The sequence below is a fragment of the Sipha flava genome, unplaced genomic scaffold (assembly GCF_003268045.1).
Source record: "Sipha flava isolate LNK unplaced genomic scaffold, YSA_version1 40_pilon_pilon, whole genome shotgun sequence".
NCBI classification, from domain to species: domain Eukaryota; kingdom Metazoa; phylum Arthropoda; class Insecta; order Hemiptera; family Aphididae; genus Sipha; species Sipha flava.
In genome coordinates, this window is record NW_020273126.1 from 32,615 (window position 1) to 57,220 (window position 24,606).

The 24,606-nt window shown below is 26.9% G+C and overlaps 2 protein-coding genes across 4 annotated transcripts; both read left to right on the plus strand.

The window, feature by feature from the left end:
- The first annotated feature begins 2,354 nt into the window (after positions 1 to 2,354).
- LOC112688858 (CD109 antigen) lies at positions 2,355 to 13,885 on the plus strand. 3 transcript variants are annotated; one of them, XM_025562260.1, is made up of 29 exons: positions 2,356 to 2,531; positions 2,599 to 2,730; positions 3,925 to 4,113; positions 4,178 to 4,358; positions 4,425 to 4,593; positions 4,675 to 4,787; positions 4,866 to 5,006; positions 5,085 to 5,267; positions 5,351 to 5,425; positions 5,571 to 5,795; positions 5,908 to 6,094; positions 6,167 to 6,342; positions 6,553 to 6,807; positions 6,918 to 7,067; positions 7,153 to 7,292; positions 9,466 to 9,629; positions 10,137 to 10,360; positions 10,416 to 10,592; positions 10,663 to 10,845; positions 10,909 to 11,145; positions 11,205 to 11,389; positions 11,448 to 11,550; positions 11,915 to 12,121; positions 12,190 to 12,376; positions 12,438 to 12,829; positions 12,903 to 13,096; positions 13,155 to 13,329; positions 13,400 to 13,505; positions 13,590 to 13,885. In XM_025562260.1, the coding sequence occupies exons 3-29, from the start codon at positions 3,935 to 3,937 to the stop codon at positions 13,757 to 13,759; spliced, it is 4,878 nt and encodes a 1,625-aa protein (XP_025418045.1). In that variant the 5' UTR covers positions 2,356 to 2,531; positions 2,599 to 2,730; positions 3,925 to 3,934; the 3' UTR covers positions 13,760 to 13,885. The 3 variants fall into 3 exon arrangements, with proteins under 3 accessions (XP_025418046.1, XP_025418045.1, XP_025418044.1); XM_025562261.1 differs by lacking the exon at positions 2,599 to 2,730 and having other exon boundaries at positions 2,355 to 2,531; XM_025562259.1 differs by lacking the exon at positions 2,356 to 2,531 and having other exon boundaries at positions 2,538 to 2,730.
- A 2,174-nt stretch (positions 13,886 to 16,059) lies between these two features.
- Positions 16,060 to 16,895, plus strand: LOC112688860 (the record flags this gene model as incomplete). The annotated part of the gene is made up of 4 exons (XM_025562262.1): positions 16,060 to 16,240; positions 16,309 to 16,410; positions 16,480 to 16,605; positions 16,789 to 16,895. Coding segments are annotated over exons 1-4 (483 nt in total), but the record flags the coding sequence as incomplete, so codon positions are not given.
- Positions 16,896 to 24,606: the final 7,711 nt, after the last annotated feature.

Consider the following 24,606-nt stretch of genomic DNA (forward strand, 5'->3'; position numbering starts at 1 on the left):
AATTATTCGCCACGTTACCAGTTATCTCTTTCACTCCAGAAAGAACGTTCTCAGCACTTAATCGCTTAAAATTTTTTTTAAGAAGCACAATGTCGGAAAACAGACTGAATGGGTTAGCTATGGCTAATATAAATAAAAAAGAGCAATTCGATGAAAGAGAAATAATAACTGTATTTGCCAGAAATTCGACTAAGAGGATGCAGCTGTCAGAGTGGAGCAAGTGACTGAACACTGAAACCAAAATTATTATTATTATTATAAATTATATATTAATAAATATTTTTAAAACTATACTAAAATGCTTAAATTACGTTTAGAAACTTGGTGGTAGATGGTGGGGGGTTAAGGGTGAATTCTCATATACTCTCTTACCTTACTTATCCAAAAAAGTGGTTAGCCCCCCCCCCCCCATTTAAAAATCCTGGCTACGCCACTGTATTCACCATAGCTTTGAATAGAATGGTTGCACGAGTCATTATTTTGTGATCACCAGTTGTTCTTATCAGAAATCTGTTAAAAGTTACATTATATCGCTATCTAGTTGCTTACATAAACACCATAAAAATTGTATTCTTATTTTATATTTCCATGTTCTAACCGGAAATTTCTTATTAAGGGCATCAAATAAGTTATTCGTAAAAGGGTAAATTTTATCGTTTCTTCACGATTTTCAAACCCTTGATAATGTTTTTTCTTATAAAACTCAATTTCAACTGCCATCGATTTACCTACTAAAAATCTATAACAATCAATTAACTAGAAGAAGAACAAATATATTTTCAAAATTCAACTACCTGACTGGCATATTTAACTTTCATTTTTGCCAAATTATTAAGTTCTAAATGATTTTTATTTATTTTAAGACACACTTTAATTAATTGTTGGAGATCATAATTAAATACATTTTCATAAATTTTCCATTGTATATGAGGCTTTTGTGAATGTATCTAAAAATATGCATTAAACTTGTGGAATTAATTTTGTAACTCAAATACATAAAGTTTTTTTAATTCGTCTTCTTTAGGAACGCCAAAAAGAGTCTTAGACACATTATATGACTCACGAATTGCACAATAATTAGGCATAATGACCAAAGGCAATAAACGTAATAGAAAATTCACAAAACCAATAACCAAACATAGACTACAGTGAATAGTGATGAGATTTCACATTAAGTGAACGTTAGTAGTAGTTCACTTTTTCGTATGTTAGATAAGAACTCTCGTACACCGCGGTCTAACATTACGTAGTATACCCTGATGTGCAACTTTTCTATCTTAAACCGTACTATTCACTAATGTGATAACTGATTACTGATAATAATAACAACAGAAAACGTTAACATTAATGTTTTGATTTTTTATTCGTTATATTCGAATAGTTTATCATGGAAAAACTATTTGGTCATACAAAATAATATTCGACTATAATATTCGATAGTTTATGCTGTATTCCAGTGGTTCTCAACCGGGGTGACATGTCATCCAAGGGTGACATGGACACAGTGTAGGGGTGACACGAAATCTCCACAGGAAAAGGAAAAAAATTAGAAAAAAATTAATTTTAATAAAACCATATTATTACCACAACAGTCATGTAAATAGCATACCTTTAAGTTAACATCTTTATATTACTTAGATCCAATGAATACGTGCAGTATTGTTATTAACGCAAAATCGATGTATTATCGATTTTTTTATCGACTTAACCGGGGTCGTTAGTTATTTTACAGTCGTTAGATATGTAGTATTATTATATACAAATAAAACAAATAACAAGTATAAAAATCTTTAAAAAATTTTCTTTTTTTTTTTAATTTTAAGTACAAACTTTATAATATCAATGTTTATTGAACCCTGCAACTCAATAAATTGTAGGTGTACTTATTATTTTTCTGTTTTTATTTTTTTTGTTATTTCAAGAATTATTCTAAATACACAGTTAAGATTATTTATTATTTTGATGTTAGGGTGACGCGGTGTTTAATTCTAGTGGCTAAAGGTGACATGAATGAGAAAAGGATAAGAATCACTGCTGTAAACTATTCGATAGTGCCCATCACTAATTCTAACTCTATGGATTACTGTGATATTCTGATAATGTACAGTAAACATGTGATTCGCCATAGATACGTGAAAAATAGAAAGTACCAGTTAGAGTAGCATCACTCTTACTTTCGCTGTGATTTTTTTTTATCACAGTAGCAATATCACAGTGTGATAAATATTTTTCACAGTTAAACATGACTAATACCCAAGGTTTATAGATAATATTATTATTATTATCTAGATTATTATCTATAAACCTTGACTAATACCGACCGTTTAACGACGTGATTCGTAATCGTGTCTAACACGCTAATCATCTAGCGCGATCTTTCAGCCATCAATATCAGGGCGGTGAGGTTGAAGGGGTAATCGTGGTAGAGTTCGCTGTAACGGGTTTCGAATACTCGTTACCGACCACTAACAGCAGTAAGGCGGGGCCAGCGTGGAATAACTTCACGTAGATTACATCGAAAACCGTAGCAGGTAAACAAAACTGTAATAACTTATTTTTACCGCGGCTAAATATCTCCGTTGTTCGATTATCTTTTAGTCACCGTCACCGACTTTCCTGAAGTTCTACTTTCGTTGTCATTCGAAAATCTGCGTGCGAAAACTCGAAATCAGATCTGAGTAGTTAGAAATTATGCTGAACGTATGATCATCGTGCGCGTTTAAATTTCAGGTATTTCTAGCGTCTAATTTGGGCGTAGACCACCTTACTAGTTGATCTTTGTTTTTTTGCTCTCGGTGAATTTAAACCCAATAGGTTGTATATCAAAAGATTGAATTTCTTTATTTTTAAATATTTTCAACCCATTTGGTTACCAAGTAATTTATTTATCTCTGTTCATTCAAATCACACTGTTTTTTCCATTGTTTTCTTATTAGATGTAATATAATAATGCACAATATTTTCATGGTTTAAAGTGGACAGGGCAAGGGGACTCGGTCCTTCTACTCAAACAGTACTTATAAAGTGCTCTCTTTAATATTTCTCTGAAAAATTGACTTTACAATTTAATATATGTCACTTGATATTAAACAGTGTTCTACAAACATAATTAACTAATATTAAATGTAAATTATAAAATAATATATAATTATAAGTATGGTTTCTTAATTTATTTTATTTATGAAAGATATTAACAATCAGTTGTTTAAAACAATAAGTAAATAATTTACAAGTTTGTACATTTTTACATCACATGAATTGTTTGTGGTGGAAATTGTTCACTAAGAACACCTCATAACATATATATTCGTATACCTATTTATAATTAATAACCTAGTAATTGTATAGGACTATATGGAACGCTGAGAATTATATATGAATTAGAGTCCCCCCTGCTTTTTTTGCCTCTTTAAACCCTGAATATTTTTTTACTGTATTCATAGTAAAATTATGTTGGTGACCAATCATAGTTATTATTATTTAAATTATAGCCGTTATTATTTTATACACTTATTTGTATTAATTATTGAAACTGAAATATGTATGAAATTGTAGTATAGAAGTGCTCTTTCATAAAGATTAAGATATTAAAATATTTTATTATACTCTAGTATTGTTAAAAATTGCAACATTCTTATATTATGGAGATTATACAAATTTTTTAAGTAATTTAACATTTATCCTATACATTTTTGTGTTCATTTTCATAGTTATTTATAATTAATTTATACTTCACATCTTAAAATAATACTTTTTAAAAAACAGTATGCAATGCATGAATTAAGCAATTTAATAAAAAAAATAAATATATTTTTGGCTTTACCCATTTTATTTTTTTTTTTTGTTTAGTTAAAATAGACCATTTGATATTTTTTTAATTCTAATTCATCATTTATAGTTAATGCTGTAATTATATATTTTCAGTTTTCCAAAAATGATGTCTATAATATTCATTTTGTTCCTTAAGTTATGTTTGGCACAAGAATATCCAACATATTTAGTTGCTCAAGAAAATGATTATTCACGAACGACAAAATTACAAAATGATAAGTCTTTCAACAACGTATATGATTGGAAAAATAATTTTGATAATAATGTCATTATCCCTGATGCGTAAGTGTTTAATTTCTATTAACTGTTTTAATTTGTATAATGTATTATGTATTGTTCTTTTTAGAAATTATTTCATTATTGCAAGTCGAATGGTTAGACCAGGTCAAGTTTACAGGGTGTCTGTTACTGTTTATAAAGCTAAAAAACCAATATCTGTTAGGGCTTCAATTCAAAGAAATGGTGTTGAATTATCTTCTGATATTAGTGTAATTAAAGAAGGAATTCAAGAAGCATTATTATTATTGGTTAGAATCAATATTTGATTTTTATGAAGAGTTACATGTATTACAAAAGGGTTGACTTTATTTTAGGTTCCAACTACTAGTATTCCTGGTGAATATAAATTAAAAGTAGAAGGATTGTATGATGGTGTTATTGGTGGATATGCATTTAAAAATGAAACTCGATTAAATTTTTCACAACGATCAATGACAATTTTTATACAAACTGATAAACCAATTTACAAACAATCAGAAATTGGTGTGTATAATATATACATTGTATATTTTGATGTTATAGCTTCTACTTATTTTTCTAAATTAAAAAATTTTATTACTTTAGTTTATTTTCGAGCAATTCCAATCAATACAGAGCTAAAAGCTTTTGACAGTGCTGTTGATGTATACATCTTAGACCCCAATCGTCATATTATGAGGCGTTGGCTTTCAAGACAAGTATGCATTTAGCCTTATGTTATATTTTGATATAACTGTTTGTAAATTGTTATATTTGTAATTTGTTTATTTCATTAGTCAAATTTTGGATGTGTAAGTTTAAATTATGAAATGTCTGATCAACCTGTTTTTGGAGATTGGACAATTCAGGTTGTAGCTCAGGGTCAGATTGAAGAAGTCACATTTTTAGTAGAAGAATATTATCAAACACGGTTTGAGGTAAATATTATTAGTGCTATAGTCAATTAAGATTATTTAATTCATTATATAGTTACTTATTAATTCATGTGTAATTAGGTTAATGTGACAATGCCGGCTTATTTCCTGGATTCAGATAAATATTTAACTGGTTATGTAATGGCAAATTACACCAATGGTGGTCCTGTTAAAGGAAATCTTACTTTAAAAGCAACAATAAGACCTCTGAAAAATGGATTTAAAAATTATGATGGTACAGTAGTTGAAAAATATTTGAGTTTTGTAAGTTAAAAATATGATTATCATCTACATTTTATAAAATATATATAAAATTAGTGTATTTTAAATTATATCTTCTACTTCAGGATGAGTCATATCCTTCTTGGTTTCCTAAACAATCTGAATACTCAAGAATAAATCAAATACCTCATAAACAATGGGTAAGAAATTTTTAATTTTCATATCTATATAATTATAGTTAAATTAATGTAGAATATAAGTTTAATGACATGAAATATTAACAAATTTATTCAAAATATATATTTTTAAGTTTTATTATGTTCAGTTAAATATTTTTGTTTTCAGTTTTATGGTGTTTATAAATTCAAATATCCTTTAAGTGAATTACAGCAATTAGTACCTACTTTAGAAGAAACTGAGGTTACTATAACAGCAACTGTAGGAGAGAGATATTTAAATGAAGTTATTGAAGGCTATTCAACTGCTAGATTTTTCAATTCTTCTGTTAGAGTTGCTTTTTTAGGTGGTTCACCACAAGTTTTTAAACCTGCTATGCCATTTACTGTGTATGTAAGTATAATTTATTTGTATGTATTATATACAAGTTATTCATATTAGTTTAATATAAATTTAAATATTTTTATAGATTTTAATATCTTAATGTATATTTGTTTTAATTTAGATAACAGTTTCTCATCATGATGGATCACCTTTGGATAGGTACAGGTTATTATTAGGTCGTTTAGATATGTCTGCTGAAGTGGTAATGAAATCTGGTGGACGCAAAACTATTGAAATGAGAACGGTGAAAATGTCAACTCAGCATGAAGGAGTATTTGAAATGAAATTATATTTGCGTACAGAATTAGGTAAATTTTCAATTTTCTATAATAAAAGTCAATTATTAATGTACACTTAATTTTTAATTATTGCATGCTTAGGTCTTGATAAAGATAAACGTGCTTCAGAAATATTAAAAGATATTGAATCAATGAAAATTCTAGCATCATTTAAAGACATGTATGGTGAAAGATCAAATACAGAATTACTTTTACTTACACATTATTCACCTAGTCAACATCATCTTAAAGTTTGGACTTCAACTAAAGATGCTAAGGTAATTTAATACAAAGGTTATAATAATTTAATACATAATACATTATATCACCGCTCCAGTAGAACAATAACTTTTAAATAAATTTTATCAATAATAAATAATAGTTAATAAAACATTTTAAATTAAAATATTTAATTTGTATCATATTTAGAATAGTTATATTATATGTATCGTTAAAAATATTTTTTATCATTGTTTATATTTTTATAGGTTGGACAGTTTATAGTGTTTCATGTACAAAGCAATTACTATTTAGAGTCTTTTGATTATATCTTGCTCTCAAAAGGTATAATATTATTAACTGGCCAAGAAGTAACACATGCATCAACCATTTGTACATTTGCTGTTACTCTATCTGCTGAAATGGCACCTGCTGCAACTATTCTTGTATACCATGTTGGTAAATTTGGAGATGTAGTAGCTGATAGTTTAACTTTTCCAGTGAATGGAATATCACGAAATAATGTAAGGTTTAGATGAAAATTATATTTTAGATTTGACATTGTGATATATTTTTATTAATATTATTAATTTAAAAACTAATAATTGTATGTAATTATAATAAATGTTTACAGTTCACTGTTTTTATTAACAATCAAAAAAGCAGAAGTGGCGAAAGTGTTGAAGTAGCAATATATGGTGAACCTGGAGCATATGTTGGATTATCAGGTTTAGATTATCCTTTCTACGGTCTACAAGCAGGAAATGAATTAACATATGCCAAGGTATATATTTATATATATATACAACAACTTTATTAATAATATATTGTAAGGGTACATTTATATTAACTAATGTATTTTAACTTAGGTTTTAACTAAAATGGAAAGATTTGACGAGGATACAAATGGTACAATCATGCATACATGGTTATCTCATGAAGGTTCTCCTGACGAAATAGTTTATTTTCCATCATCTACTTTTGGAATAGATGCTAATCGTACGTTTGAGTAAGTTAACAATTATAAATTATACTTATTTCACAGTGATTTTCACCATGGGTTAAAATAAAAATTAGCTAATATATAGGCCAGTGTATTAAAGATAACAGGACTCCATTGGTAATGTTATTTTTATTTTTTTATTCTACCACATTTAATTTCGACACGGTAACAGTAATTGTGTAAAACTTATAGTATTTCTACACGCATTTTTAAAATTATTTAGGTGTTGGTATTCTAAAAAAAATCTGATGTATCTATACTTCATTATATAATATTTTTAGTATCTTTTTATACTATTATATTGTGTTATATTATTAGTTTTGTGCTGGATTGCACCAGAGGCTAAAGTATATACTTTATCGTACTGCACACTTAAGGATTTTGTTATGCTCTCCTTTCAAATGTTAACAGTAATGAGTAACACAATTAAAATAGTTGGTATTTTAGATTTTGTTGTTGACTCATCTTAAAATTTTAAAAATATGTAAAATAATTTAGTAAAAAAATGTAAAATTAAAAACAAATACCATAATATAGATAATAGAATCACCATACATTTTTTAATGTTGTACTACACACTTAACATTTTATATTACCTATACAAAGTGAGTCATACTGCACACAATTTTCGTCCCTGGGTTGTACCAAACTTGTCATTATCTATTGATAAATTATTTTTCTACTGTTAAATTGTTATTTAATAATAAAGTAACATTTGTTAAATTAAGAGTGTTTCCCAAGTTATTGTTTTATATTCAGGTTATTACCAGTACACTGGTTATCAAATAAATGGTATAGTTCAAGTTAATTTTATCAATGATAAACTGATTGTGTATTGTTGCATAAAATCGAAGGGCCAAAAATCTTTATTCCAATTTATGAATTATAATTATTTATTTTTAAGATAGATTTAATTTATAATATAGTATACTTATATAATGTATATAATGTTTAAAAAATTATAACCAGGGCTTGCATTTGAAAAAAAATTTGTTTTACGTTATTTACAATCAAAACGTTATACAAATGTTGAGTTTATCATTATTCAAAATTTAAACGTTATTCAACTTTTGTGTTTATCGTTATTCATAATAAAAACGTTATACAATTTTTGCATTTATCGTTATTTAAAATTCAAAAGCATTTAAATACCTGTTTTAAAAGTATACAGGATTCAATTTAAAAGTGACTATGACCTTTTTTTGGGGACATAATTTCCCTATTCTGAGTTTTAAGTAGGTATTGTATAATTTTATTTATTTTATTTTATTTATTTAGTTAAATAGATTAAATAACCCAATTACATATTATTTACAAAATATAGGGTACAGTGATACAAATTAAATTACAATACATAGGTAGTTCATAAAGAAATGGAAACAAAATAAATGATAAAACAGTATGATAATAAATAATCTTAAGAGTTATAAATAATAATGTATTGTTAAATTTAATAAATTGTCTAGGCTCTAGGACTTTATAATAAAATAATAAATATAAAAAAAAAACCATGATTATTATTTTGAAATTTTGAATTTCAACTATGAATTAACTAATATAAAAAAAAAACGTATTCACGTTAAAACTATAAGTATATTAGTATAAAATATAAATATTAAACATTTGACAACAATTAGACAAATACTGACGAATGATAACTGAACAAATCTGAGCAAACTGAACACCGAACACAATAGTTGAATAACTTGAATGGTATAAATTTTGACCGTAGTACAGATAATACAGTTCAATATTATCAGAGTATCACTATAATTAGCTATTGGTAATTAAATTATTCTATTAATACATTCTTATTAAATTTTAAAATAATATCTAATACGGGATCTCCCTGATATGCCGCATACGGAATAAAATTAACTCTTGAATTGAATAAATAATTGAATACTACTAAGTATTATTAAATTATTGGAAATCAATTATTTTGTTTAATGGAATACAATATATACCGTTTTGCGTTATGTTTTGTTTAATGATATATCATATATTTTGTTGAATGTTATGTTTTGTTTTGTGTTATTTATTTATTTATGTTTATCGTTATCCATTATAATTACGTTTACAAATTTCAATCGTTTTTTATCAAATATAACGTTATTATAACGTTTGCAAGCCCTGATTATAACCATTACAATTTATTAAATATGTTGATTTTTATTAGATTTGCTGGCGTAGTTGTATTTACTGATGTGGTTTTACCTCGGCGAATGACTTTATGCAACCAAACTCTAGGGTATGCTGAATGCCTTAGTGGTCGCTGTTACTTGGCTAATAAGAAATGTGATGGACATTTTGATTGTGATGATGGCACTGATGAAGCTCTATGTAAATATTTTATTTTATTTTAAAATTATTAAAAATATTTAAATTAATTTAATTTGCTTATAAAAATTGTTTTCAAATATTTTAAGTTGAATTATAAAATCAAATCTTTTTAAAGTATTACAGTATAATTTGATGGAAAAATTAGCTAAAAAGTAGCTTTGTTTTTTAAATTTGTCATTTAAAATAATTTCTAATGATATATATTTAGTTATAGTGGTTGTCTATATAACTAATGTAAATTTTATGTCACAAATAATATAGTTTTAACTGATTTCACTCCATATATTTAATATGCTGTGTAATGGAATCAACTTTATTTTTTTAAAATATTTATACATTTATTTTTTGTACAGACTATTCTTATTTAAAATATATATATTTATATATTTTTAAATGTATAAACTATTCTAAAAAATTTTAGTTGAATTTAGATTTTAAAATTTAAATTAATCATACAATTTTTTTATACATAAACCTTCATTAATTTCTGCATATTTTATGTTCTAGGTCTATTATATAATCATACAGATTTTAATAACTTTCGAAAGTTTCGTTACAATCATCTTCAAAGACACTATGATAATGTATGGATGTGGCAAGATATTAATATCGGTCCTCATGGACGGTATGTATTTGAATTAAAAGTCCCCCATCGACCTGCACACTGGATGATAACTGCATTTAGTTTAAGTCCTACAAAAGGATTTGGCATGATCAAAAAGCCCATTGAAGTATGTTATGGACATTTTATTCACTGATTTTTTTTTAACTTCATTTTTTTTACAGTATGTTGGAGTGTTACCGTTTTTTATGAATGTTGAAATGCCTACTCATTGTAAACAAGGTGAACAGATTGGAATTCGTGTAACTGTTTTTAACTACATGTGTAGTAGTGTTGAGGCTGTAGTTGTTTTATCTGGATCTGAATCTTATAAATTTGTTCATGTTGAAGAAAATGGAATAGTATGAAAAACAAGTTTTTAAAACTTTTAATTATAATTTTTATCTAATTTTGATTTTAATTTTTACTCAGGTAAATTCTTATAACCCAAGAACATCTCATGGTGATCATCAATTTTTTATTTATATCAAAGCACAAGATGCAGAAACTGTTTACTTACCTGTCGTTCCTACTAAACTTGGTGATATTAGTATAAATATTGAAGCTACTACACTAATAGCTAGTGATCGTGTTACAAGAAATGTTCATGTTGAAGTATGCTTTTTATTTAATATATTATTTATGTATGTAACTAAATTTATGTTATCATTTATTTAGTCTGATGGAGTGCCTCAATATAGACATCAGTCAATGATTTTAGATCTTAGTAACAGAGCTTATGTTTTTCAATATTTGCATGTAAATGTTACTGAAACACCTATTATACCATATAGCATTGATCGTTATTATGTTTATGGGTCAAACAAAGCTCATGTTTCATTAGTTGGAGATGTTGTTGGACCCATTTTTCCCACAATGCCAGTTAATGCAACATCTTTACTTAATTTGCCTATGGTAATATTTCATTTATTAATTTTGTTAAATTCATTATTTAATTAATTTTTAAATATTAGGATGCTGCTGAACAAACAATGTTTAGTTTTGCTGCTAATTTATATACAACAATTTATATGAGATATGCAAATCAGCAAAATAGAATATTAGAAAAGCAATCATTCTATCATTTAAATATTGGATATCAACGTATGTTGTCATTTATGAACAAAGATGGATCATTTAGTCTTTTCAGGAGTGATTGGTATGGAGGTTTTTCTTACTGCATTTTTTCATTTTTATTAATTTATTTATTATTTTAGGAATATGTCTTATCCAAGTGTTTGGTTGACCTCATATTGTGCCAGGGTATTTCAAGAAGCAAACTTTTATGAATGGGAAAATTTTATATTTATTGATCCACAGGTAATAAAATAATATTTTTTAGTTAATTATAATTTATTAATTGAATTCCAACTATTAACAATATTACAAAGAAAAATCTATTAGAAATACTACTAAATTAGATTTAGTCACCTCCAAGACAATGGCTGTATGGAATGAGAGTTTAAAATATTTGTCTATAAATTAAATGTATAACACACAAACCATAATACTTAATTGGCAAAGGCTCATTAAATTCAAAAATAAAAATAAAAATTGTATAACACATGCACAAATAATTTGAATTACATTTAAAGGAATATCAATGCTTAATATAATATAATTAATTTAATACTCTTATTTACTCTTAAATGTACTATTTTTTGAAATTTATTTTTTTAAACAGGTAATTTCAAAGGCTTTAATGTGGGTGTTAGCTCATCAAACTGAAGAAGGTTCTTTTTATGATGTATCATGGTTCCCTGACCGTAAGGTAAACAGTTCCATACATAAATCAATACTCTTTGGAACTAATAGACAGCAGAGATTTTCAAATATATCATTAACAGCCCAAGTACTCATAACATTAATTAGTGCAAAAGATCTTTCTGGGGTAAGTTATAATATATACATTATAGCTTTTTATATTCAAATATACAAGTGAATTTTGTTTTGTTGTAGGGGCTAGGCTCAAAAATAGCTCAAGGAGAGAGTCGAGCTGTAAAATATTTGGAGAAAAATATGAATTTATTAAATATGACTGGTGAACCGTATGAAATTGCTCTTGTTGCATATGCACTTATGTTAACTAAATCATCATTTGCTGAATATGCATTCAGTTTATTAGCTAAACATTCTAGGAAAGAAGGTCTGTTCATTTTTATTTTAATCTATATGATGAAAAGTATTTACATCCAATATTTTTGTAGGTGGATTAATGTACTGGGGTAAAGATTTTGTACCTTTGCCACCAACAAAAATGGAGAATCAGAAACCATTTTTGTTACCACGTCTTCCATATAAATATGATTCTATTAACATAGAAACAACCGCATATGCATTACTTGTTTATGTGGCTAGAAAAGAACCATTTGTTGATGATATTGTCAAATGGTTGAATTCTCAAAGACTTACTGATGGTGGTTGGGCCTCTACACAAGATACTGCTATTGCTATGAAAGCTCTGATTGAGTATACAAATAGAAACAGACTTAGAGATGTGTTTACACTAACTGTCACTGTTGAAGCTACTGCTCTTTCTGGAAAAACCAGAACATTAAAAATTAATAGCCATAATATAGCTCAATTACAAAGAATAGAGGTTAATAAGGATTTATAATTTTAAATTATTACCATATAGAATCATAAATTTAAATTATTTATTTTAACTTAAGATCCCACAAGCTTGGGGTACTGTCAAAGTACAAGCTAAAGGATCAGGGTATGCAATTTTACAAATGTCTGTCCAATACAATGTTGATGTTGCAAAATTCCAAACGGCACCTCCAGAATTAGCTTTTGGACTAGTAACAAGAGCAGATTTTCATGGTCGCAATCAATCTCATATTACTTACCGCAGTTGTCAAAAGTAATTATTTTTAATTTATTCTAATTAAACCATAATAATTATATGATTTATAATTTAGGTGGACTTACCTTGAAGAGTCTCCTCGGTCTGGAATGGCCGTTTTGGATATTGCTATTCCGACAGGATATATAATACAACAACAAAGTTTAGATGCTTATGTATTGCAAAGAATAGTTCCAAATTTACAAAGGGCTCGATTTTTACCAGGAAAACTGTTATTTTATTTTGATTATGTAATGTTCTGTTATCAATTTTCTATATTAAGAATATAGTTCACAATTTAATCATATTATATGTTTACAGTTGGATGACTCTGAAACATGTGTAAAATTTACTATAGAGAGATGGTATCCTGTAGCTAATATGTCCCGTTATCTTCCTATTCGTGTTTATGATTATTATGCTCCAGGTTTGCTTTTTATTTTTATTATAATTAATTATTTTGAAAGTAAACATGTATTATATATGTATTTATTATTTATTTATTTTTCAGAAAGATTTAATGAAACAATATTTGATGCTTTACCAACATATTTGTTGAATATTTGTGAAGTATGTGGTAGTAGTCAATGTCCTTACTGTCCTATATTCAACAGCGCTTTCCAACTATCTATACCAGTTACATTAATTTCTGTTGTCATGCTTATTATAGCTTACATTTAAAACAAACAAAATTGTACGACTTAATATTGTTATTAAGTATGGGTTTTAATTCAAAACTGTAGTATTAATTTAGTGTACTCTAAAGACTCGATTTTAAAAGATTTAATAAGTAATTCCAAGACTGGCTTAAAATAGTATTTTTTTTTTTTTTTTTTACATAAATTAACAATTTCAAACATAAAATTAAAATTTTTATTTCATGATATATATTTTTATATATATATATATATATATATATATATATATATATATAGAATTAATATTAATGTTGTTAAATGACAATTGAATAAATAACTAAAACGAAATTTTCATGCAATACTTAGGCGCCAAATTTAAAATTCAACCAATGAATTAAATACTTGAGAAATATCTTTTTTATCATTTTAAAGTAGGTAATATTATTTTTTATTAAAAACTAAATGTATGAGTTGCTTAAAAATTTATATTTTAATTATATTATTGATAAAGTGAATAACCTATTATAATACAAAATTATTTAGATTAATTAATTACTAATTTTTTATTTTAATCAATAATTTTTTGAAAATAAATACAGATCAACTTCACTAATATTTTGACCATTTGCTGTAATTTTATATTTACGATAACACATCATAATTATATACTATATATAATATAACTGAGGCATATCAAAATTTTAAATTTTTATGATTTTCCTTTAGTTCTACAAAATTATATGAACATAATTTTTGATTTAACTGATTAAAATATATTTTCAGTTATTTACTGTTCAAACATTGTAAATAAAAATAGTATTTAAGACAAATTGACAGCACAGTAAGTAACATAATTTTGATTTAAGTTAATACTATTATCTTATTTATCTGAAAATGATTTTAGATCAAATGAAAATTGTTAATTTTATACAGATTACAGTTAAATTATTAATATGTGGTATACTGGTATTAGAATCATTAATATGCCACCAGGAAAATATATATATACATTTTAAATTATAATCAATTAATTATTCTATCATTTTGAGTTACCAGCAATTTCTACTTGTATTAATATAAAGTTGCAAAAGTTTTATACAATGTTTGTTTATAAATAATTTAAACAGTTATATAAATAAATAAATAAGTGAATTAATAATAAAATCAAAAAAATAATTAAAACTTATTTCCTTGATCCTTCTCTATTATTAAGTTTAAATTAACATATCAATAACATGAAAAAATTGTTAGTTTAATTTGCATTAAGCTTATCAATTTATCATTTATTGTTGTTATTATTTTTTTCTAAAAGGTTTTGTTTATTAAAAAAAATGATCTTTATTGTACACTTATTTTAGGTATTTCTTTATAATTTTTTTTTTTTTTTTTGTATTAAAATGTATTATAATATGATAACATATGTGCACAGATATTTATTATTTTATTACTCATTGGCAAAAATAAATGCTTTTAATTTATCATCATTTAGAACTAAATACTTAAAACTGCACTACTAAGATTTGTAATATATTTTAAAAATATGAATACTGAGGTGTCATAAAAATTATATTTATTATTATTTTTTTTTTTTTTAAGCCATGTATTTTTTTATATTAGATGATCTTAGTATACAAATATCTCCCTGAACAAATGTTGATGTAGATTGTATAAATTCAATAAATTGTTAACAAATGAATAAATATTAAAAATTGAAATTCCCTTAAACTAAATTGAATCTCAGTTTTATTTTTTATTTAGGTTTCATCTAGAAAGAACAATTGTTTTGTATTATATTTAGTTTAATCTTTTATACTATTTTCATGTATTGTATTCTATGTTCTATATTTTTAATTTTTAGTCAGTAGTTGACTTGTATCTCATTGAATTTACTGAAGAAAAAAAATTAAAATTAAATGGAATTATTTTATATGTTAATGTAATCTTTTACTGAAATAATGTAATTAATTTTGTGTTGTCCATATATTATATTTATTTAATTTTCTAGTAAAATTGTAAAGAATTCAATGATTTGTATTAGAATTTTATTATTTTTAATATGGTTTTAATTGTGATTTAACATTGTAATCAATGCCGTCCATTTGTTAACATTTTTTTTATTTTTAATAAAATATATAACTATTTCTAAATATATTTTCATATTTCATAAAATAATTATACGTATGTTAATGAAAAAAATAAAATATATTCCTATTTTATTTAAGTATTAGAGATTCTGTTCTATTACTATTTTGAATTCACTGCGTGACAAATTATTAATGAAAAGTGAAAATCACCTAAACGTACCATGACGCACATTTTTTCGTTAGATTCTGATCAATGGTATTCCTTATTTATGACTAGTTGTAGTCAGTCACTATGTATTTGAGGTTGAGTATACTGTTGGTTTGTGTATTCAGTGCTTTTAATAGTAACATGGATTTGTCAAATGATAATTTATTAATTGAACATAATGTCAATCTAGAGAGTGCTAATGAAGCTGTTCAACATATTGTACCAGATTTGAGTAAGGTCAATAATAATATTAATATGTTTGATTGTATATGCAAATGTTCATAATTTTTTTACTCTTAGTGATTGGTGCAGGCTGCAAGGAATGTACAATAAGAGAAATTGAATATTGCTTGTCAAATGATGTTATTGAGGATCATTGTTGCTGTCAGAGGAAATATCATGGTATGTGGTTTTAATATATTTTTAAGTGTTGAATCATTGTCAAGTTGAGTTTAAATAATTGTTTTACAGAAGTATTTCCATACATAGCACATACTTGCTATAACAAATCTAGAAATTGTGAACCTACTGTCCGAGATTGTGGAGTGTTTGATCGATTATTAGCTTGTTGTTGCCATCACTATCTTGGAATGAAATGTAAGTAAAATTGGTTTTAACAGTATATGAAGTATTTGAAAAATACACTTGTATTTTAGACGAACGAGTTTATTTATTTGTTTAAAAATAGTGCAAAAACTTATCTGTTATTTAAAGTTTTGATAGTTAAATTTATTATAAGAGCAATTCATTCATTTTTGGTGCAATAATTTTTGTTTTTAGGGAAGAATCAAATGTCAACTACCGGCTCAATTAATGGCCAAAGTGAAAATACCAAAAACTTATTTGTTTTTGGATTAATTATTTTAATTATTAAAAGTTATTATAATATTTTTATTTTCTTATAATATTGTTATATTATATTACCAAAAAAAAAAAAAAAACTAAACTTTAAGATAAACTTTATACAGGTAAAATATTGTTTAATTTCAAATATAAATATGTATTATAGGTAACTAAATTTGTCAATGTGTTTTCTGCATATCTAATATTTAATAATTTGATTATTGTTTGATAATTCATATCTTATACTTTTAATAATAATTATTTGTTTTATAAAACTATTAAAAATTAACATCACTATGTACTTAGTTATTTTACGATGATTTAGTTAAAATGTAAAATAAGCACGTTTATTCCGTTAAGGGGATCGGCGGTGGTGTATATTTAAGGAGTTAGGTATAGTCAATATTTAAAATGCGTGCGTGAGTCATTTGTTACTGTGTGCTTAGTAAATGATTATTAGTATGTGCACGGGTCTCTGCCCTACACCAGGTATTACTCACTCTACATCTTATCTACTAATTGACAAATAACTAGGCTTAGGGACTTCTAGCATTTGCATACTTTTTTTAATTATTGCTAAATATAGCAGCGTGCAAAATAAATTCGTTTCTCGGTGTCATGATATCAGATCTAAAATTTGAATGTGCATATTTTTGAATATTTTGACAATTTTTTTAAATTTAAAATTAAAAACTATAGATACATAAAACTATATATACATATTTCAAAAGATCGAAAAAAAAATGTACTTCCAAATTGGAAGTTCCAATAATATGCTATCTGCAAACTACCTCACATATCTCGTTATAATTTTTATGTAAGTATAAATAATACTATAAACCCGTATCGATCGTATATATATCGACCGAATAGTCGATATAGAATAATAGATTATTTGTTTAGTGTTCAGTTAAGGCCACGGTCACACGAGCGTTTTACTGACGTGCGTTACGACGGACGTCACAACGTCCGTTGTTGAATTATGTTACGACGGTCACACATTTGACGTCCGTCGGATTTATCGTCCGTTCGACGTCGACGAAGTCCGATACATGCTACGACGGACGTAAATAGCGATTATCGGACGTTGTAGTTTATTATTAAATATTATCGACTCGGTAACATGAACGCTGTTTTGACGCACGTTAATCGTGAAAATCGTTCAATTACTTTGTATATTTTATTATTTATTACCTCAAAGTAACTGCCAACATCTCTTCTGCTGGTATCGCAGATCTCATAACTGTATCTTGACGCATTATATTTGTTTTAATTTTATTAAACAGCTTGTCAAATGTGTTTCGAGACATGCGAAAATAATTAAAAAATTTCGCATTGTCAGCTCAGCAAGTTATATAGATTGTAAAATGCACCATTTAATAATCGTTCACTATTTATTGGATGAACCCACCATTTTCGATTCACGCGTTTTTTTTTTCGTAATACTCGTATAGCAGAGTATACAAAAATCGCGGTATTCAAATCGTCCATTTTGTAGAATGCGAAATCAACAACTGACGTTTTATTTTACGTTCGTGTGACCGTGGCCTAAGTCAATTATTATCCGTCGTTATTTTTGCGTCTCGCAACCACGCAACGTCGAATCATACATAAAACGTCGTACGTATTTTGTAACATTGTGTAATGCCGAAAGTACAACAGTTTACGAGTAGCCGACTACAAAGTTTTATTTCGAAGTTTAAAGATATATTTACATTCGATGGACACGTTTTATTTTCTGTACTATGTGGTCATTTTTTTTTTTTTTAATACATATAAATTCATATTATAATGCATATTTTAATAATATAATACCTAAACCTAGACTAATATAAAACCATTTTGGAATCACATTAAAAAGCTTAAATCTAATAAAACTCCTATTCCTGAAAATATGTCGTATAATAATATCACTGCCAGTAGTTTCGATGAGTCCGCTCAATTATTTTCTCAATTTTTTTCCAGTGTGTACTCACCTCCTCCCACACATAATAACATGAATATGAGTTATGACGCTACAAATTCTATTAATAATTTAAATTTATTTTCATGGTATATCAGCGAGGAAGAAATTATCGATGCCTTGCATTCGCTTAACGCATATAGTGGTGTGGGTCCTGATGGTGTGCCTCCTATTTTATTAAAGGAATGTAAAAGAATCATTACTAAACCACTTCATAAATTATATAATTTGTCTCTCTCAACAGGCACCTTTCCAATGTATTGGAAAAAAACGTATATTGTTCCTATTTTTAAAAGTGGTGATAAAAGTAATGTTATTAACTATAGACCGATTTCTAAATTTTCAATTATCCTAAAACTATTTGAGTCTATTATTACTAAAAAGCTATCTAATTTACTGTCCAATTATATCTGTCCTAATCAACATGGTTTTCAGCCTAAAAAATCTGTTTTCACGAATCTACTCATTTACTCGTATCATACTGATTTAATCTCATCTATTGAAAATGGATGTCAAATTGATACAGTTTATACTGATTTCAGTAAAGCTTTTGATAGAATAAACCATAATTTACTTATATCTAAACTTCAAAGTTTTGGTTTGCACGGCAATTTCCTTAAATGGTTAAATTCATACATAACTAATAGAACCCAGTCAGTAAAACTGTTACATTCTTTTTCAGAAATTATTCATGTTTGCTCTGGAGTTCCACAAGGTTCGCATTTGGGGCCTTTATTATTCACTCTTTTTATTAATGATCTACCATCTGTTTTTAATTCGTCAGTTAATGTGTTAATGTTTGCTAATGACACTAAATTTTACTCAATTATTAATAATCAGGATGATGTAATTATTCTCCAAGAGAATTTAGATAGGTATTCCACATGGTGTCACGAAAATTTATTACCAGTAAATATTAATAAATGCAATGTTATCTCTTTTACTAAAAAAAAAATATCCTTTAGTTTTCAATTATAAGATTAATAATATTATTATTAACCGAGTGGACTCAATTAGAGATTTAGGTGTACTTTTTTCCTCCAATTTGTCTTTTACTTCTAATATTAACATAGTTATCAATAAAGCATTTAAAATGCTTGGTTTTATATTAAGAAATACTAAAGAATTTAAAAATATTCAAGTACTAAAAACCCTCTATTGCTCCCTTGTTAGATCTAACTTAGAATTTGGATCATTGATATGGAGTCAAAATTCGACCGTTCAACTGGTTGACAATGTTCAATATAAATTCCTAAAATCAATTGCTTTTCGCTTAAATTTACCGATCTCCAGAGATTCAAGCTCATTAGTAAGACACTCAATTTGTATTCAGCCATGCGAAGTTAGACGTAAGATATCTGATTTATTATTTATTTATGATCTTCTAAATAATAATATTAATTTTCCCGAATTGTTAAGTAAGATTGGTATTGTAACTCATAACTATTCAATTAGAAGCTCAAGTTTATTTTTTGTCCCCTTTTTTAAAAAAAAAATTTGTACCGATTCTTTTTTTCCGAGAGCGCTTACGTTATGCAACCTAATTTGTAATGATGTTGATTTTTTTTTTATGTCTTGTGATTGTATTAGAATGAAAGCTTTGTCTTTATTTTCAAGTTAAAAACATTATTATTATTATTATATATTTTTTTTTCTCATATTACACAATTTGAATATCATACCATTTAATTTTAACCAAAACTTATATTGTACCTGTATAATTATTATTTTCTTATGTTTTTGGATGTCTAGATTACTTTATATCTTCTTTGTTAAAGGGCTTGTCCCGTAAAAATGTTAATAAATAAATAAATAAATAAATATTTTAATGATTTTAGAAGCAAATTTGCATGCATATTTGTATATTTTTTAGAGCTATAAGTCCCTAAGTCTATAAATAACTATAACAACACTGTATTGTAATACATGGTAATAATAATTACGTAAATACCTGCATACGCTGTCTTTTACATTCTATATTATTGTTTGACGTCCATTCTACACACGTATTTTTAGCTTTAGTGCAAAAACCTTCACAATTTAATTTTTAATAATTTAAAAATGTATTTATTATAAAAACAAGAGTTTTCTATTTATTTTAGATAGGTATAAAGGATTATATATTATATTAATACACGTTGTGTGTATTAATTTAGAGAGTATATTAAAAAAAATATATACAAATATTATGGTTCCGGTAAACCAGATCTTATAGGTAATTCTCGATCAAATCTCGAGTCTATAATTTCTGGGACTAAAGATTCCATATAAAATGAAAAAAATATAAAATATTAGATTATGTTGATTCGAAATAAAAAATTAAGTAAAAAATATAAGTTACCTTTGGACGTCCACACTACAAAATACAGTAGGGTCTCCATAATCCGAACGAGATCGGGGAAAGGGGTCGTCGGATTATCTATGGCTTAACAAAAACGTCGATTTCATTCGAATTTAAATTATGAAATTTACAAAAAATTTAAAAATGAAAAAAAAAATTTAAAAATTTACAAATGAATTAACACATTCATTTTACACACATTTTTAACTGAATAGTTCGTCATTTCAGTTTAAAAATATGTAAAATCATATTTCAATTAGTTTTAACTGATAACGAAAGAACTGTCAGTTTTCAACCAACACACAGTCAGTTTTAACTGACAGTTAAAACTATTCAGTGAAAAGTGACAGTTAAAACTGATCGTGTGTAGCCGGCCATAGAAATATGAAAGTATGCTTTGTGGATCCTTATTAAATTATTTATTATTAATTACTATTATTATTTATTACGAAAAAAAAATATCTGTTATCAAAAAGTTAATAATTCTGTAACTAATAGGTGATTGTTGACAAATAAAATAAATTAATAGTATAGTGCATTAATTAATTATATTCCACATGGCCCATACACATTGCAGTGGTGACGGTAAAATTCTATTATCTTTCACGACGACGGTCGTGGATCATAGTCATAGGTGCAAATAGGGGGTGCTCGGGGGTGCTTAGTACCCCCAGTTTTCTAGAATATTTATTTCATTATTTGATTAATAAATTGTAAATCATTGTGGTTTATTGGGTTGGACATTTTTTTTCCACTATAGAAAATAATATATAATATAGTTGACGAATACACAATTAAAACAGTATTGCATAATTGCACGTTATACTGTTTCAGTTTTTGTCAAACTATTAAACTATAAACAGCAATCAAAATATTATAGAAAATCATATTATCTTTATATTCTTATATTATCTACGGTTTATGGTTGGCTACGAAGTTATGTTCTATTTATAACTTTGATTATTACTTGGTTTTTGGTAATATTTAACCAGTGGGCTACGCAGAATTGTATGAGGAATGACAAATATTATTACCAATCATACAAACGATATGATTCATTACTATTTACATTTTATATACTAGTTCATATTTTTGATATATCAGGTTATTTTGAATACATCGGCTGTTAGTTTATCTGCAGAAATGCTGGTCTTAAAGAATAGTCTACTAGCCAACTTTGAATTTGAAGACTTGAAAAATCAATGTAATAAAAGTTCGTTTCCAAATGTTTATAAACTAGTTCAAGTGTGACGCGGCACACAGGTGATGGTGTGTGTGTGCACGGTCGCGGTGCGGTGAACCGAAATTGAATATTAAAAAAAAACAACTTCGGCTTATGGTGACACAAAATGTATATTTATGTGGACACACAGTTTAAGTTGAAGAGAAGAAAAAAATAATAATAATAATGATCACAATAACGTCCACCGTAAAAAAAATGTCACAATAAAAGAAAAAGGTAATTATGTGAGTCGAGAACGTGAGTTGTGTCTCGGTACACGATCTCGGAAAAACAGCCCGGTTATATGGTGGTACCTGTCGGACGTCGTAGCGACCGCTCGCGTCCCCTGTCCGGTGATGGATGGGTGGACGGGGGTCGCTGCGGCGTTGCGTGCCGCGGAGTGGCGGTTGATGAGAAAGATAAGGACACGGTCGGCGACTGCCGTTTCGATAACGGCTGCCGCACGGGTCCGCGTCAAGTGGTAATGACAATTCCAATTTTTTCTTTAACGTGTGAACGCTCCTTTTCAGCTACGCGTAGATTTAAAAATTGGTTACGCACTAGAATAGGCCAAGAAAGATTTATTAAGCTATCTACGTTTAGCATTGAGAGAGATCTTACCAATAAAATAGATGGAAAAATTATATAGGAAAAATTTGCATTATCAAACAGGAAATTAATTCTTGTTTAATATATTATTATAAATTATAATATAATAACTTTTAAATATTCATTAATAAAAATTAAAAATTATGGCAACACAGTTGATTATAGTATTAGGGGGGTGTGGGGAGCAAAGCCCCCCACGGACCTGTGTATTTTAAATTATTTCAGCACCCCCTGAATTCACACACAATATGCGCCTATGATTATAGTGTAATCTATAACATGGTTGTCGCTTCAATTATTATAATATGATTATATTATTATCTATTGATTTTAGCAGTTGATTAGTAAATGATTTTGTTTTATAATTTATTATACCTACCAAGGTGGATATATATCCACCTTGATACCTACTCATTATCCTATTAGCTATTATAATTAAATGTAACAATAACATGATTTTATAGACATTTGAAATAGTGTTTTGCTTTACGTCTTTACTTACTCTTTAGTCTTCACGCTTTACCAATGCACTTTTTAAAAACGTTTTAATTTAAAATTTTGAATTTTATTATTTTCATATAAAATATAAATTATAATTTTGATTTGAAATTTAAATTTTAAATATTAAGAATAATCAATTATAATTTAAGTGCATTCCTAAATTCAGTATATTGAATATTCATTGTAACTATTATAAGTTAGGTATAATAAATAAGAATATATATAAAAAAAAACAAAATTATCAAAAACTTTATTTGGAAACATTAAAGAAAAATAACGTTTAAATAAAAACGATATTTTTTAAATCAATAAACAAAAACGAAAACGAAAAAATCAAAAACTTTTTCCATCCTTGCAATAAACATAAGTTATTTATAATAATACGGTGTATTATGTTATCACGTGCGCGTGCGGTAGCGGCCTACTACACAAAAATAGCATTGATTTTAGAATATCTAAAAGGTCCATGTTGATCTATCTCCTATATTTTCCGTGAGTAGGCCCCTTAGAGGGGCTCCAATTTTTTTGCGCTGGAGCAATTATAGAATTATTGAATTTATTATATTATATTATGACCACAATATAAAGTGCCCCCCCTAATAATTACTATGGATCTGCGCCCTTCCAAATTCGCACCATACAGGCGTTCCAATCAATAGCCCTTCGCTTGTAACTTATGCACTCTGATACATATCCAACGAGACTCTACATAACAATTTCAACATCGAAACACTTAGCCAATTAGGGAAGGCCGTACAATTCCGGAAAATAAATTGGCGGAACGTATTTATCCGGACCGTATATCGACGGAATCAAAAATTCGAAAACCGTATTCGCCTGGAATGTATCATTCCGGAAAGTAAAATCCTGGGGTCCAAAGTAGATAGTCAATTTGTTTGAGAGTATTATAAATTATTTATATCAAACCCCTTAAAAATCGACCGTAAAAGTCTAAGCCCTAAGGTTGGCAGTAACACCAGTGGCGGATTTAAGGAAGGGGCCAGAAGGAGCTTTATACGAGTATAATCCATTTGAATTATTGTCAAATAGCAGACTTTGGTGATGTTCCGAATACATAACAGTATTTTAAATAACTTTTACATGTATTCTAAGTACAGA

Coding starts and splice junctions, on each gene's coding strand:
- LOC112688858 (XM_025562261.1), top strand. CDS start 3,935: ATGATGTCTATAATATTCATTTTGTTCCTTAAGTTATGTTTGGCACAA. Junction 6,095..6,166: donor ATATTTGCGTACAGAATTAG/GTAAATTTTCAA, acceptor TTGCATGCTTAG/GTCTTGATAAAGATAAACGT. Junction 10,593..10,662: donor ATGTTGAAGAAAATGGAATA/GTATGAAAAACA, acceptor ATTTTTACTCAG/GTAAATTCTTATAACCCAAG.